Genomic DNA, 17,915 nt, shown 5'->3' with positions numbered 1-17,915 from the left:
ACCCACCCACCCAAGTTAAGTGCTTTTTTCTCCACTTTCAAACCTGTATTAAACGACACCCTCCCTAATTAACACTCACCACCTGCCTTTTCACTCCATTTCCAACTAATCCCCCAGCCGGCGTTCATCCCATCGCCCCAGTCCCCGTCCAATTGTTACATCCCGTATTGAACTGGGTTTGACAACAGTCAGGGGAGTCAACACAGGCTGAGGTGGGCCAGGTGAAAAAGAGACGTGAAGAGAGTGTCTTCTTCTCTGTGAAGTAGTGTCCAAATACAGCGCAGGAGGGCTTTCGATCTCCTCTCCCTGCACAATTATGGCCAGCTCAGCGGGGAGCACCTATATTAGTCAGACGAGAAGCATTGAACCAATGCACCCATGCTGTTTCCTCACAGCCCGCTCTAATGGCTGTACCTCTGCGAACAAAGGCGAAGGACAGATCCAAACTGCTTTCTATTTTCGTCCTACGTGTGATTTTTATCAGAGACCTGAGCTGCTTTTTGAGCTCTGTGTGCTGGGATTCTCCTCCCTGCCACTCACCCTTTTACTATCCTCTTTCCCATCCTGCTTTGCATGATCCCCCCTCTTTTTTACCCCCCCCCGTCCATCACATGTGGAAATGATGTATGACTTGTGTTGCCAGCTGCTCTCCTGAGTGAGCAGAAAGCTGATAATGACTAGGTCTAGCCTACTCCGCCAGCCTCACACCCCCGTTGTCACTCTCCTCGTGAGCACTCCCTGTGTGTGTGTGTGTGTGTGTGAGGGAAAGAGCCCTTGTGTGGTGGCGTAGGTTTGTGTTGTCCTGCTTCACCGTACAATAGCTCAGATCAATACAGACCGCAGTCTCTGACTTGTAAATAACTTTCCTAATTTGCTGTCTCATTAGCAACGGGGCCTGTTTATGTTCGAGTCGTCTCCGTCTCAGCCTTCTGGTGCTATGTCGGTCCCAGATGGTAGGCATGGTAGTCACACCGCATAAACTGGCATTTAGCATTGACAGCACACGCTGTCCCTTTCAGTGGGCAGACCCCTGCAGGGCCATGTGGGTGCTGGCACACTCTGTCAGCAGCAGAATATATTTACTTTAAGGATTGTTATGTCACACTCAACACTTTCCTGTGTTTGATCATGTCAGGTGAACCCAGTGGGGAATTCTTAGAGCAGGTAAAACAACAAAGACACGCAGACTTTAGTGGTTGTTGAAAATGTTCTTTCTTAAACCACGGACATTATTATGCTGCTATAACAAGAGAACTTTCCACATGATCTGCAGGGATTTGCCCCCATTCAGGCACAAGAGCATTAGTGATGTCAGGCACTGATGGCTTTTGATAAAGCCTGGCTCACAGTCAGGGCTCTAATTCATCCCAAAGGTGTTGGATGGGGTTGAGGTCACAGCTCTGCACAGGCCAGTAAAGTTCTTCTGCACCAAGCTGGGAAATCCATTTCTTCACACGTCGAGGGCAGTGTCATGTTAAAGCAGGAAATGGCCTTCACCAAACTGTTACCACAAAGGCGGAAGGACACTATGGTCCAGAGTATCATTTCATGTGGTTGCACAAAGATTTCTCCTTCAGTGGAAGCAGGGAGTTAAATATCAGTTATTAGTGTCCCCTGGAAACACTCGGGTTGTGTGGAGAGAGTTTGCAGCGCATGTGTTGTCAAATTGATGAAGCTGTTTTCTGAATTTGTCTGTGTTTTGTCTACTTGCATGTGTTTTCTTAAGCTGCATTGCGTTGAGCTCTCTGGGCCACCGTACTGATCTTTCTCCAGCCTTAACAAAGTGAAATGGAAGCCTAAACAGAACCATAAATAACTTCTCATGCTTTAGTTCAAAATGGACTTTATAGGAAAACAATGAAAGGCGGTGTCAGTGAACATTTTGCAGATACGTTTTATCAGCGTTTTGGGACGATGCTGATAAAACATCAGCATCACTACGTTTCTCTCAAACCCTGTTTGCCCTTGCATTTAGTAGGTGAACGTAATTTCTCTGAGACAGAGGTGCATGAAGATTTGTCTTTTACAGGCTTGAAATGATTTTGTTTTTATTATATTGATGGAGGCTGAGGAATAGCATTTGCTGTTTGTTGTCACTCGCAGGAACTTATCCAGTTTTTTTTAGAATGGAGGGAATAGAAAGCCTTTATTGTCATTGTACTGTGCAAAATACAATGAAATTAGGAGCTGGTGCTACTCCTGGTTGGTGCTTCAGTTAAAAACAATTAAAAGAGAGCTTCACACACATTATCAGCCTGTGATTATTGCACAAGTGTGGATATAATTCTTTGGAGTGGAAAATTGCAGGGGAATGAAGAAAGTTGCACAAGCACTGTGTTTGCATTTTGCATGATTGTGCTGAATAAAAGTGCAAATGGCTTTAAACTGTTCAGTAGTCTAATGGTCTGAGTTTTAAAATGACCTGTAGCACCTGCCAGAGTGCAACAGGTCAAACAGGTGGCGGCCGGGATGCGAACGCTCCTCAGGCTCTGGACAGGTAGCGGGTGTTGGCGATGTCAAAAGAGGGCAGCCAAGAGGGCAGGACATTGACAGTGTTTGTGATCGGAAGGGAAAACATAATTATGAAGTGAAAGAAAGTAGCTAAATTCACAGTTCTGGTTTGTGGAGAGTAATGAATAAAGAGAAACACGTTCCTCCATATGAGTAACAGCACTGTGGGAGTTCATTGTATGTGAAACTATGAAGTCCTTTTTGCAGGCGGTGCTCGTGGACTGTAGTACCTTCAAGTGACCTTAAATCACTTGATCCTGTGTTTTTCTCCTTTTCAATCCATTAGTATAGAAGTTGAAACCAGCCATTACATCCTGTACATTACACTTTCCAGATAGAGGGACACGCTGCTCGTCTAGTGGAGCACCTGAGTAAATTGCAGAAGGCGGAGCGACGGGGGAGAAGGATGAAACAGTTGTTCACCAGGAGGTAAATGAAGTCAAGTAAAAAAAAGAAAAGGAGTGGGTAAAGAGCAGCCTGGAGAGCAGCATATGGTGATGGGGCCAATTCACAGCCCTTTAGAGCCATAAGGCCGGCAGTGAGCTTAACGCTACTGTCACAGTTACTGCTGAAGAAAATGCTGCAGCGCTAGCTCTCAGCTAACCACTTATTTAACCATGAAAAAACAAATCTCATTTGAATTTCAGTGATGAATTTGTGTCACTTGTGCTGTTATGTAATCTCCGCCGAGGATCAGTTGGCAAAAAATCTCAGCCATTATACCGGCAGCCGCAGACGGAAAACGCTAACAAACAAATGATAAAAAGAATTTCCTCTCAGTCAATAAAACAGCAATTAATAGACGCCGCTCAGGTAAACATGCAGATCATAACTCGGAAACAATCTGATTATAAAAGGCAGCTTATTAAAAAAATTACAACTGTTTGATTCACTGTGGTTTCATCTTGATCAAGAAAGAATTTGTTCTAATCTCTTCAAATCCATCTTGGCTGTTCTGTTTTTTAGAGTTGTCCATGATAATATTACTACAGCAGTAACAAGTTGACTGTCTGTTTGTCAGCTGAGAAAAAAGGTTGGAGTTACAGTGTTTTCACCTGCTACTTCTTCTCATCTTATGAGATTTTTTTTTTTTTTTTTTTCCAATATGTGATGGAAGGTTAAATTTCCCTCCTCTGATCATGTTCAGTTTGAAACCACCACCAAATAGCTCATCTCCCAGATGGATGTCTTTATTGTGAGTGCAATGCCTTCAGTACACAGTCCATGTTCTGCACAGACAGCATCAGTAACTGGGAGTGACCTCCAGGCAAGAAGCTAATTAAACAAAGATAGAAGGCAGAAAAAACAGTCGTTATAAAACATGATTTATTTCTAGATGTTTGTGACAGAATACATCATAATACAAAAACTCTTTTTAACATGTAATATTCTAACAAGCGGTTGTCTCACCTATTGATATTAGGGACTTTAAACAGCGACGGTTGAAGTGACAGCTACGCCTGTACACATTCGAACGCGCTGCCATAGTAGTGGAGTTCAAAGATCGCTAAGCAACATTTGACTCAATCAACGGCTACTTCACTACTTCAGGAAACCGAGGTCGCTCTGAACATTGTTACAATATGTCTCTTAAAATGGCCCGAGATGTTTTGATATTTTAGAAACAATTAAATATCAAATGGGGAGTTTTTATGAATCAGTCTGTGACTTCAGCACCACGGACAGCGCCATGGTTTTCTCAGTAAACAGCACAGTCAGGAGACTGTGGGCTGGAGAGGGAGGAAGGCAGGTTAACAACAGTTTGTGCATTTTGCTCGTAGCACCCACACCACAGCACCACCCACAGTTTCTCTCTGGTTACTGACAGTGTCACCGTTCCTCCTTCACCCCAGGTTGAGAGTTTGGGTCTCTTCCTTGATGCCCCCTCGACTCTGGAACTCACTTCACCAAGACATCCGTGAAATTGACTCTCTTCCTCCCTTCAGATCCCACCTCTTCAAACTATTCTGTTTGACTCCATCACTAGCATCCAATGCAATCATATCTATTTTTACCAATTATATTTATTCCAATTTATTTAGTATTTTATGCATTGGTCTTGCTATTTTATTTCTTTTACTGTGTGTTGTAAGGTGTCCTTGAGTGCCTTAAAAAGGCGCCTATAAATAAAATGTATTATTATCAAGTCCTGGTCTGTATTAACACTACAGAGACGAGGCCTTCAAGAGCTGTGGTTGGACAGGACTGCTTTTGTGGTCTTAATCCTTTTCAGTAACACACACGTAACAAAAACATCTCTGCTCACCACCATCACCGCTCTCTATCACAGCGAATGAAAATAGCTCTACCTCCAGTTCTATAAGGTCGTGTGTAGCCAGCCGTCACTCTATAGTTAATGAAAGAATGTAAACATATCTGCTCTGGGGATGATACAATCTGATCACATGAAATAAATCCGTCCAGCGCTGCAGTTGTTGTGATATGAACGGATGAAATCTGACACGGGGATATAAATCAAAACCCACACCATACATTTACTGTGTTAACCCGTTGCATCAAGCATGAATGCAGCTTTGGAGAAGGAGTCGGGGTGAATGGATGTGTGCACAAAGCATCTGACTTTGATCAGGAGAATCCTGTTTGCACCCGTTCTCCTACAGTCAACACTGGTTTCTGTTAACCAGGACAACAATCCTCCCCTGACCTTGTACGGAAGTTTAATCAGGGCTGCAGCCACTGTACCACTGAGAAAACCCACGTCACGCCTGCTGTTGACATTCTGGCTTTACATTCTCGATTTCAACTTACACATGGGGGATTTGTTTTGCTGATTCCAGTACTTTTAAACCTGTAGAGAAAGCTCGAGTGTTTCTTCATTTTCATGGCGCCTGGCTTAGGATCAGGGGGCTTGAACTCGTGACATCAGGGGCGACTGTGGCTCAGGCACGGCCACTAATCGGGAGGTCGGCGGTTTGACTCTTGAACCCAAAATTGCCCCTGATGTAGCACTGCTGTGTGAATGTGGTAGAAAAGTGCTGTATGAATGTGAACGCTTGTGTGAATGTGGCTTGTAATGTAAAGCGCTTCGAGTGGTCGATAAGAGTCCATTTCTAAAATCAGAGCTAATGTCCTTGTTTTAATTGCTTAAAACGTAACCAAAACCTCGCCACAGGTTTTCCGGTTTAGAAAACCAGATTAAAAAGAATCATTTCTAAAGCAGTCATTTGTGTTTTGAAGGCACTGACAAAAATGGTGTCCTTCCAAGAGGATTGTCAGATCACACGGTCCTATGGGTCGTTTTTTGAATGCAGTGACAAGCAACCTGATTTAGCTGTTGGAGAGAGAGAAACCCCTTTGTGTTTTTAAAAACGGCAACATTAGTAATTATCAGCAGGGAAGCCTACGCCGGAGATTTGACATCAACAGACTTAAAGAGACAACAATCAAACACGCTGAGTGATAACTTTGGTTGCAGATGCCACTTTGATGTCTGAACTGTAATGCTGATCCACAAAGTGAAATAACCTCACTTTTTTTTTGTCTCGCTCTGATGTTGTCAGCTTTACAGGAATTCATCTGACTGTGTGTTGGCCCAGATACTGTCTGGTTGAAGTGCTGGCTATCTTTTATTCTGTCAACCCAAATGTGTTTGTGCGATGTCGTTCTCTCCCTCACGTTTACAGGTCTATCTGATTCCCTTAGCTTTAGCCGAGCAGATAACAGCTCTGTTTGAATGAGCCTGTCTGTTCTGTGTGTGAGCCAAACAGTGATATCTTGCTTTTTTTCCCCCTTCTCGCTCAATTTCTATCTTTCCCACCATACTTAGTCTTGTCAGTGCTGCTGGTGGACTGTGTGTGTGTGTGTGTGTGTGTGTGTGTGTGGCTGAAATAAAGTGGTAGTTGGATATTTGAATTTATATGTCTGCTTTTTATGCAGTTATGTGAGTCCACTGATGTTGTGTCTGGTTCTCCATATTTTCATCAGAAGGTGCATCAGGTGAATAATAAGAGAAAAGAGCTCTGTGTGTGTGTGTGTGTGTGTGTGTGTGTTTGTGTGTAATACAAACTGCACAGCCAGGAAAAGAAGGGACTCATAATGTGCCTCTTTAATGGCAGCAGCACTAAAAGGAAAAGCAGCATGTTTAAACATGATGGCAGCACACATGAAACAGCCTGTTATCTTGATTAATACTTGTTAGCAGGAGGAAGGAACGCACGACTCAGGGACTAAAAAGTTGAGGTTTGTGATGAGTAGTTGGCTCACATCATCCGGTTCGAATGTTCTGAGGGAGACGCAGCCGCTTCTCCCTCAGTAATCTTTGCTTTTTTCTCTATCTCCTCTACTCCTTCTGTTTTTTAATCCATGCCTCTTTTTAATTTAGCTACTTTTTTTAAAATGACAGGTTTTTCTGGCTGTATTTTACCTGGATTTTAATAATATCTCAGTGCTGAGCGCTCAAACACACACACTCTGCCTTTCTCTTCTTTAATCTGTCCCCTTCATCCTCGCAGTTCTGTTAAATTAAATGGCGCCTTATCTGAATGAAATATTGTAAATATTGGCTCGGCACAGGTGGGGAAAAGCAATTTGAAAACAGTTCAAAAGACAAAATGAAATGTTTAACTAACAAATGAAGTGTATCGGCGCTAATGAAAGATGGAGACTGTTTCCCTAATGTGCGCCGTCATGTCATCTGTCTCTCCCAGGCATGTGGTCCTTCTCTGTTTCCGAGCTGGCCATCCCGGGCGCCGAGATAGGGCGTATTTCAGCCACTGACGCTGACCTCGGCGAGAACGCCAAGCTGGAATATACCATCCTGGAGGGGGAGACCGGGGACACGTTCAACATCACCGGAGTGAACCAAGAGGCTGTCATCACGCTCAACAAGGTGGGTGGGGTGGGGGGACGGAGGCGGAGGGACGCACAGACGGAAGGAGGGGCGGAATAGGGAGGAGGAAGATGCGGGAAGGGTCATTTGGATGTCACGAGCAATGATGGCAGGGGAGGAGAAGGAGACAGATGAGGGAGGGGTGAGAGAGCATGAATAGGAAGGTGCTGGTTTGAAAGGGTAAAGGGGAGAGGGGGCAGGACAGAGGAGGATGGAGAGAGAGAGAGAACAGATGATGAGGGGGAGGAGAGGTGAAGTGAGCAGGTTTTTTTTTTCTTTGAGAGGTGTTTTGTTTCGTCTGGGAGTCAAAGCATATCCAACACCGTGTTGCCTAAGCCCATTAACCTGGAATTACCTGGAAATACACAAACAGGCTATACAAGCCTATAAGATTTAACATGACTCATCTCTCCGACGTCTTTACAGTGAGGATCTTACGATTTAACGTGATCTATATTCATCTTACCTTTTCTCCTTATTTGACTCCCATCAGACGAGAGTGTTTTTGATGAGCTTCTAACAACTAAATTTGCTGCTTGATTCACCCACTGTAAACAAGCCTCCGTTTTTTATCAATATTTCCATCTGTTTGCAGCAAACATAATGAAACATCCATTCGAAAATCCAATCAAAGCATGACGCATCCAAATGCAAATGTTTGCGGCGGCTGAGTTGAGTCTAATTTGCAGAAAAACTGTTTTGACCACTGTTGAGGTGTTTTGACTGCTGCCTTTCAGCCAAGCTTTTCTGTGCGGAGCATTTGCATGTACAGAGGGATCAAATAGACTCTGCCCTTCCATTCTGAGTTCACTTGGCTAATAGTTCCCTTTAGTGTAATTCTAGATGATTTCAATTTCAAACAGCCATCCCCTAAGCAGCCCTGTCATCCCGAATAACCACATTCTTATAAAGACGTGTGTGCACGGTGGGGGCAAGGAGTGCTGACACCCGCTAATCACCAGTGTGACTCGTTAAAGTACATGCATGTCTGTCTCAGGAGGAGGACGGAGGCCCTGGCACTCGCATGTAATGCAGGTTTAATGGGAACAAGGGCCCTGTGTGTGTGTGTGTATGTGTGTGTGTGTGTGTGTGTGTGTGTGTGTGTGTATATATATATAATGCTTTCAATTCAAAGGATCCTTTCAGACACTTCAATTAAGACACATGTGTCTCCTGTGATGCCATTAGCCACTCTGATGTATGGGATGTCAGTCATTAACAAAGCGTGCTCACGTGCTTGTTATGTATGTTATATAATATACACCACACAGGCAGTCACATTCATGCATATGCGGTGTATGTATTATGATGCGGCAACAAATTCCATGAAAAACACAGCAATTGATTGATCCTAATATACGTTCTTCCTGTGTATCCAAGGCCTTCATCAGTGAGCACAAACAGCTGCACCAAGCAACAGGCTCCTTCATTACAGGAACCTGTGCACCGTACAGTCCACTCCATTTCCTGAAGAAGAATATTTTGCTTATAAAATAAAGTCAAAACTTAAGGCCTCATTTTTGTTTGACCTGCAGTCAAAACTCAAAAGACGTTCAATTTCAAGAGGTGAAAAAAACGGGAGTGAAATACAAAAACTCTCACATTGAAGAAGCCGAAACTGGGAAACTGTGTATGAATGAAAGTTTTTGCTTCTTCTTCAAACCATTGGTTTGGTTGGTCAGCTGATGATTGACTCAACAGTGAAATGCTGCGTCACCAGCTTAAAACAAGGTTTTTGTTGGTCAATTGTGAAATCGCTTTCTGCTGCTTCAAGATGATGCCCCCATTGGTGCACAGGTAAATGCAAATGTATTTCCTGTTTAAACAGCGTGGGCGCTGGATGGGAAAATGACAACTGCGTCAGTCTGAAACTAGCAAAGACTCTTGCGTGGCGCTTTGCGGCCGGTGTGAGATACGGCCCCGTATCTCGCCGTGTCACAGGGATCCATCTATAACTTGGAAGATGAAAAAAAGTTCCCAAACTCATATGCTGATAAAAATCCTTTGGAAACTCATCAGAAGAAGAAGATCCTGAACTTTCTGAAACATTTCCATTCTGGAGAAATCTTGTTTTCAGAGAACAGAGACAATCTGCACGAAATAACAGCAATTTTTCAACTCTGTCAGAAATATTGCTATTTATATTCAAAAATGCGTTATGTGTGATTGCACCGGTGACTGGTGCACAGGAGTGTGTGTGTGTGTGTCTGTGTGTGTTCACGGTATTTCTAAGTGCTATTTGAGGCCACCTGGAGTGGCGTAAGGTTCTTGGAGATGTTTCACCTCTCTTCAGTCCCGTCGCCTTCATTTAGTGCATAGAAACTCTGCAGCGGTGAAGCTGTGCATACCGGTGTATGCAGGGAGTGTGTGTGTGAATTTATCACTGTGTCAGTTCTCAGCCTTGGGTTTGCAGGATTCATTAAAAACAATCCGCACCTGGAGGTGGTGTGTGGAGCAGGATTTCCAAGCTTTTTTTTTTGAAGAGAGGCAGAGAGGCAGGCAGAGGACTGGATACACTGAGAGATGCAGGAAGAAAGAAATCAAAGGTGAGGGCCCAGGAATAAGGGAAAAAGAGTGGGGATGAAGACGGAGAGAGAAAGATGGGAGAGGTGAGGGAGGAGTGTTAAAATGAGCTCCTGAGAGACAGTGGCAGCTGAGAGTGCGGTATAACAAGGTAGTAAGAGTATAAAGGGACCAGAGAGAGAGACATGCAAAGGGAGGAAGAGAGATGCAGAGACAGCGAGAGCTGCGAAATCACTGACAGCCACAGAGAGAAATTAGCACAGCTAGAGACTGAGAGGCACAGGGAGGTAGAAAAACTCATCCAGAAAGACAAGCAGGTAAAAATGACAAAATAAATAATAAAAAGAGCTTAAATGGAAAAAAAAACCAACCTTAGAGATAGGGAGGCAGCAACAAGCACAGTGAAGAAGAGAGAGCAGCGAAGGGAGAGAGGGAAAAAAAGGGGCAACCTGCTGCGTACCGAAGGAGGATCGATCACTTCAACATGTGCTGGGCGACCAGCGAAACGGGCGGGAAAATTACATGTAGACTCATACAGACACCTCCCACCTGCAGTATTCCTCCCATTGGATCCAGACACACAAAACAAAGCGTACAATTAATATTTCAACATGGCCTCCTTCGCGCTGTTTTGTGTGGCTTTAATCCCTCTACAAAGGCACCAAGAAAGAGAAATAGATTAGACCAGGATTGCTGCAATGGGTGAAATATTGAATGAAACTGAAGACTCATGGGTTGCGTGTGGATTCGTTTTCAACGCTTCCAAGAAAAGCAGTGCTTATATTGAATATTTTCAGACGCTGTAAGGCACCATTTACATTAGATGTAGTCCTTGGCAGCGCTGGGATTTTGTGTAAATGTAGGTGTGCTACAGGAAACTCTTCATATTAATAATATTAATGAAAAAAATCTGACTTGAATAGATAAAGAGGGATTTAGCCTTTCAGGGAAACTAATGAAAAACATGTAAGATGGGCTACAACTCTAATAGAATTAAAGTAAACAAAGCGTAAAATTAGCGCTAAGCTTCCCCTCAGTTTCCACTTCGTTAAACAAACAAACAACCAAAAAAATTTTTTAAAATACAAGAGCAATGCTTTTCTTTTTGCTGTTGCTATGCGTTCGTGCATCTGTTTGGGTTGCGTTACAGTGTCACATCGGCCCTCTGTACATTTTCCCGGAGTCAGGCGGCTTTCAAACTGTGAAGGATTTTAACAGGGAAGGAGATGATCTGTGCGCCCCCGGAGAAGGAAGGATTTCCGAGTGGAACAATTTGTGTTGCCACAGAGTGTTGCCTTGACCTTGCTGGTCATCTCACCGCTGTGGGCTGAATCTCTTTAACCGATGATCTGAGATGCACTGTCTCTCTCTCTCTCTCTCTCTCTCTCTATCTCTCTCTCTCTCTCTCTCTCACACACACACACACACAGTCAGATACACAGAATGGGGATGCACACCTACACAAGCACCAATAAACCACAGAGAGATACATACAGAGACACACATCAATACAACACACTTGACCTTGCAGCTCCCTGTGTTTAAACTGGCAAATGAGCGAAAAGAGCTGCAAAGAGGCGCGATTGCTCGTTTAAAGATGGAGAGGGAGGCTGCGCGGCAGAGCTCGTCTTTACCTCTCTACCATGTGTCAGATGGGAGGTGGGTGGGAGAGTGAGCTGACGGGGAGGGGAGGCGGGGGAGGCGGAGGGGGTTAATAGCAGATTAGGGATATATAGAGTCAAGAGAGGGAGCTGGTGGAAGGAGTTAGGAGATAGTTAAAATGAGACAGAGAGAGAATGTGTGATGACAAAATGGAGCTCGGGAGAAGAAAAAGGGGGAGGAAGGCAGACGGAGAAAATGAGACGGATGAAGACGAGGAAGACTGTGGATGATGTGCCGACGAGCAAAGGGAGGAGGAGGAGAACATGGTAGAGCCATAGCTCTAGCCAAGCTGGGTCATTAAAAGCCTGCAAGACTGGGCTCCGACTGAAGCTGCCTGCTGCTTATCACTGCTTATTTACTGTCAGTCCCTCAGAGACCCCCAGCAATAAAAAGATTTCTCTCCCTCTCCCCATTCTCCCTTACTCTATCACCCCACCACCACCACCATCCCACGCCCCCACCCCAACCATTACCTCACCCCCAACCTCAACCCTTTTACCCCCTTTCTCATCATCTGCTGCTGTCTCTCTGCATTTTGTTTCTCTCTCTCTCTCTCTGACCCCCCCTCCCTCATACACACACGTATATATCCAAATATGCAGGGGGAGACACACAAGCTAAAACGCGAGTAAATATAAACACACACACACACACACACACACACACACACACACAGGCCCTCCCTACCCTATCTCGTCCTTGCTCTGTTTTGTGTCTGGAGGCCATGTCAGACAGTGTGTGTTTGTTTGTCTGTGACTCAGCCCAGGTCTGCCTCATTCACATTCACGTGTGCTCGTAAAGAGAAACACAGAAAGACGCACATATCCGTGCAGATATATTCACAGACATACTAACACAAACAGACTATTCATCCATTCAATAAAAAAAATAAATAAATAAAACTTCCCCTTTCTAGTTTCTTCCTCATTTTATGCTCTTTAATTGTCCCGTCCCATCAGCTCTGCTCCACTCCAGTTATTTACTTATTACATATAGCTGTTAATGAATGTACACATTGCTGCTAATAGATTTTTGATACAGCATGTGAACAAGGCCACAGTGTAAGTAGCAGGTAATTGAGGAATTACCATAACACTCCCCAGCACAGTGGCTCCTTGACATAGCTCTGCAGCAGTGCCCCCTAATGGCCAGAGGGTAACATTCAAGCCAATGGGAGCTCTTAACTGGTGGAGGCTGGTTAAGGTTTCATTGGAATCAATCAACTAATCAAAATCTAATCAGCTGCTCCAATGAGGAGCAATTAGAAGAAAAGGAAGAGGCATGGAACGTCTTGTCATCAGCTGATGGACACAGATGCTTTACATGCAAATCAGACAGGTGATGATTCAATGAAGGCCTACCTGTGTTTTGATGGTTGGAGCATTTATTACAACTGAAGCATTAAAAAAAAACAAAAAAAAAAAACTTTAAAAGCAAACTAGGATAATGCCCAGATTTCACAGCACCTCTTTACACATGTATACTGTATTTAATAGCATGTATATAACAAAGTGGGATCACTAGACGCAACACTAGGCATGTCACAACATCATTAATACGAACCCGGCGATATCCCGATTCAGGAGTTTCCCTTTTGAGGTGTGTTTTCGGGGTGCTGTGAGCTGTGTAAGCCTGCTATTTGTGCGCCTTTCTTTCCTTTTACCTGGGGGACAAGCTAGCTCGCGCATGTGTCAGTTTGCCGTTATTATTTCCATATGCTCTCACTTAAAACGGCTGGCTAATCCTCGGTCACACGCCAGCAGTGCGCCCAGGATTATCTGTGTTTGTTTTCTCACGCGGAGGAGAGATTGTGTTAATCTCCTCTGAGGGAAAAAGAGAGAAAAAGATGGAGAGAGGAAGAGAAAGCGAAAGGGGGGGAAGAGAGAGAGAGAGAGAGACCAATGTCTTGCTCATATGTTGGAGGAAAAAAAAGGAAGACACAGGACATCTGGGAGAGAAATAAGACAGAAACAGAAGAAGAACAAAGTCAAAAGGGAGATTTAAACGAGTCTTTGTTCTCCCATCTCTGCAGTTGTGCTTGTTGGCAGAAATGTCCAAAGCTGCGTTTGTCATCAGACAAATGTGATGTATGATCTTGATTTAGGATGCACGAAATCAAGAAAGGACTCAAGCTGCCAAGGACAGCAGGGCGCTGAACGCACACAAGCATGCACATGCCACAGACCATATACACACTCGCACACTTATAGGTGAGCACAAGAACACACATGTTCACTTGAGTATTTATTTTCCCTCAATTAGAGAAATGTCAGTGAGAGGCACCGACTCTGTGCTGGAAAGCCTCACCCTGCAGTGATGTACATTTACTGTAAAGCCTGGACACACACACACACACACACACACACACACACACACACACACACACACACTTTCTCAATCGAGCATGTATGCCTATGGGTCGGCCTCTTTGAGGAGAGATGTATTATGTATCGCCAGTCTAGCATGCAGGTTAGCTAATTAATTTCTGCTAACTGTGAAGCGAATTTAAAAGGGAAATTGTATAGAGTAATTTGAATTTCAAAAAGGACTGTGGGGGCGCCGCATCGCAGGACAGGAGAAGGTTACACTTGTAGAGTGCGTGTGTGTGTGTGTCTGTGTGTGTGTTTGTGTGTGTGTGTGTGTGTGTGTGTGTGTATAGAAGAGGAGGGCAACATTAACTAGAGATAATTGAGTGTCTATGCACATTCAAGGACTGCAACTTGTGATTATTTACATTTAATTTGTTGATTACGATTAGTGGATGAATGGTCTGTGTCTGCAAAAGGTCAGAGAACAGAAAAAAAAGTGCCAATAATAAATTTCCAGAGGCCATGATTAAATCTTCACGTTGCTTGTTTTGTCCAACCAACAGAGAGAGGAGCCGGAAACAGTGAATTTAGCATTTTTGCTTGATATATCACTTAAAGGAGCTATTTGTAAGTTTTGCTGTTGCTCCATAGCCAACATTAGCATTAACAGCTGTTTACTTACCAGTCTAGAAGAAATGTTGTGAGTTCAGCATCAAATTTCATTCCTTTGCTCACTAAGAGCCGTCTCCAGTGGTGGAAAGCAATCCTCTGAAGTTAGCATGCTAACCAGCTAGCTCAGAGGGTGTGTTATAATCCCTTGTCTTGGCTGAAGCTTTTGGCAAGACTGGTAAGTAAACAGCTGTAATGCTAATGTTGGCTATGTAAAAATAGCAAAACTTACAAATAGCTCCTTTTAAAGATTTAATCAATAACCAAAGTTGTTGCTGATGAACTTATAAACTTTCTCTTCACCAAATAATCAACTGTAATTTAATGTGTGGTTAAAGAGTAAACAGCTGTTTAGTTACCAGTTTTGCCAAGAGCTTCAGCCATTGTTTCGTTTGACAAGAGGTTATAATACGCCCTCTGAGCAGCGATGCTTCATCGAGGCAGACTGGACGCTACAGTGACTCGGTATCGGAAAGTGAAAAGACAGTCCAACTGGGCTGGGGCTAGCTGGTTAGCATGCTAACTTCAGTACAAGAAAAGAAGTGATAGAAATAGAAACAGAACAAAAGGGTTGCTTTCCACCTCAGGAAACAGCTCTACGTGAGTAAAAGCAAAGTAAAATTATCACAGTTTCTCTTAAACAACAAAGCAAACAATCATCTGTAATTTCAGCATTTGTATGTATGCATGTTGGAAGATGTCACAGGAAGAAAGTGTAGTTAAAGAGTAACTTTAGTTTTTTTGCTTTCAGTTTGGTCAGTAACAAATATGAAGTGAAGACGAATACGTGAAGACGTTAGAAGATATATTTAACCTCTGTTCTATAAAGTCTTGATCATCAGATGTTATACCAGGGTATTAGAATGTCTGAAAATTAAGTTGGTCTTTATGGTGTGTGTGTGTATGTGTGTGTGTGTGTGTGTGTGTGTGTGTGTGTGTGTGTGTCTGTGTATGTGTGTGTGTGCGTGTGCATGAGGCAGCAGAGCATGTATTCACATCTAATCACCCAAATGTGCACGAGAGAGAGAAAAAAACCAAAAACAGAAAGTTAGTGATAAGTGCTTCCTGTAAGGGCGGATGAGGGAGAAGGATGAGTGTGTGTGCCATGCTTTGTCAGAGCTGGCGCCTTGTCGCACACACACTTCACACTTGGGGGGGGGGGGGAGAAAAAGATGGGTGGAGGCTGGGAAGGGGAGTGGGTGATGGAGTGTATGAGGTAGCGAAGGAAAGGGAGCGGAGTGATGGAGTGCTGGATGGAGGGAGGGAGGGGTGGTGATGAGTGTGTGCTCACACTGTAAGTGACACCTCTCCTCCTCAGACAGATTGTCTCTCTCCCTGTAATGGGGACCCCGTCAGAGAACCTTTTCCCTCCGTCGTCCCGGCTAAACCCCCCCCCCCCCGCACACACACTTAGTCTCACAATCTCCATCTCCCCATCACCCCCTTGACAATTCTTCTTGTTTATTTATTTCTTCTGCGGAGATATTCCCCAATTTGCTCGCTTTTTGATGTCTTTCATTCGTCCTTTTCTCTGCATAATTTTTAATCAGACTTCACCTCTTTCTAAAACTGCTGATTTCCTGTAAAGCATTTTACTCTGGTTTACAGCTCAGAAAGAGGGAAGAAAAGAGAAGGAGAAATAGAAAAAGAGAGATCAGAAAGGAAGGAGAGAGCTCGAGTGAGAGGATATCAATATTCCCACTGCGGCTGGGATCCTCAGAATGATTTTTTCCCCCATTTCAATCTGACAGCGAATATTCTGCATAGCCAGGGAGCCTATTTATCCTCTGTCCAACATGGTTCTCTGTGCCAATCACACTGAGATGATTCATATGCACACTTACTTTAAGCACACACACACACTTTACTGACAGAGGATCTGAGGACACACAGGCTCAAGAACCACTTGTACTTGCATACAAGCCCACACACACACTAACACTAATACCTCAAACCTCAAACAGGTATTTTGAACCGGAACCAAACATGTTGCTTTCTCCAGATTTAATCAGCAGCAGGTGTATGTCATGAGTGTGTGCATGCGTGTGTGTGTGTGTGTGAGAGAGTGTGTGTGACGACTCTCCCCTCGCTAACAATCATTTCGGCAAACCTGATCAGAGGCTATCTCATCGCTTCAGAGCCGGCCTGCTGGTGGGAGTGCGGCACGCAATCACACGGACACCTCAGACAAATAGGCTTCATAACTTCTCTGTAACAAACAATCTCCTGGGCCTGAGCCGCTATCCCAAATGAAATCTCTTATACCTGTGTAGATGCAAGGATACAAAGGAATTTCTAATGCTCCTCATAGCCAGGTAAGAGTCTCTATGGTGCTAATAGAGTTGCCATGGTGATAGAGAACAGGAGCGTGGTTTTGTTTTTGATTTTCATTGTTTGTGGAAATTATTTGTGGGCACAGTGCAAGATCTGCACAGCCCCCGAAAGCTGGAACTCCGGATCCATACTGTCACAAAAACAAGTTTCCCTCCCACAATGTGTCACAAGGTCTGAAATTACCCTCACCAACATGTTTGTAACATTACAGGAAAACACACTTCTAAATGTGTTGCCAACACTGCAGCAAACAAACAATGCCAAACCTAGATAAAATGTTCAACACAACTACCTGAAGTACCACATGCTTACATCCATCTGTGCTACATTTAGAAAACAACGGTAATCTTATACAACTCCCACAAACACACCACCAGTATTAACACCCAGGCGGTAAACACTACAGCAGTTATATACCCCCCCCCCCAGTCTTAGGACGTCAAGAATATCCCCACATCAACTCTAAGCAATGTCAAACCAACGCCCAAACATGTAGTTACTTCAGTGTCGGAGCTCTCAAGAATCCTTTCAACCCTTTGAGCATCAAGAATCTCATTGGCAATGCTATAACATCAACACCTCATGAATGTCTTTTCCCACTTCACACAAAAACCCGCGCTCCAAGCATCCACCCACAACAACTTTTTTCTTTTTTTTGAAGTATCACTTCAAGAATCCAAACGTGACAACATGTAAGGTAACCGTGGTATTATTTACTCCAAATCATCCTCAGCTGATTTTGGATGTGACCATTCTCTAGCCTCTGCGAGCTGTTATCTGTGGGAATAATTCATTATTTGCCATCTCTTTGCTTTTGATATGTAATTTAGCAGTCATCTGTGGAAAATGTAGTGTGAGAATTGGACCAAATGAAAGCACAAAACATATTATTGGATCTGACGTTTGTAGGACTGACATTTGCATAATTTTCTTGCTAATAAAATGTGTCATCATCACTCATTTCACAGTGAGCGTATATTTAAACCTTGAATGATTATATATTTTCACACTGAGTATTTTTTAATCCCACTAGCTCACTCTTCCCTGTTGCCCCCCCC

General features: G+C 43.8%; 1 protein-coding gene across 1 annotated transcript in view; it reads left to right on the top strand.

Annotated features, from left to right (window-relative positions):
• The window catches only part of cdh24b (cadherin 24, type 2b), a 139,231-nt gene that overhangs the window by 102,306 nt on the left and 19,010 nt on the right, over window positions 1-17,915 (top strand). Inside the window, exon 6 of the mRNA XM_087178150.1 lies at window positions 7,179-7,364. Coding sequence (XP_087034276.1) covers window positions 7,179-7,364 — 186 coding nt within the window. The remainder of the gene's footprint in view (window positions 1-7,178; window positions 7,365-17,915) is intronic.

Source organism: Seriola lalandi, unplaced genomic scaffold (genome assembly GCF_002814215.2).
Source record: "Seriola lalandi dorsalis isolate HSWRI2012SDOR001 ecotype SW California unplaced genomic scaffold, Sedor1 jcf7180002054677, whole genome shotgun sequence".
NCBI classification, from domain to species: Eukaryota; Metazoa; Chordata; class Actinopteri; order Carangiformes; family Carangidae; genus Seriola; species Seriola lalandi.
The sequence above is the reverse complement of the archived record's forward strand: the minus strand, read 5'-3'. Positions and strand labels throughout refer to the sequence as shown.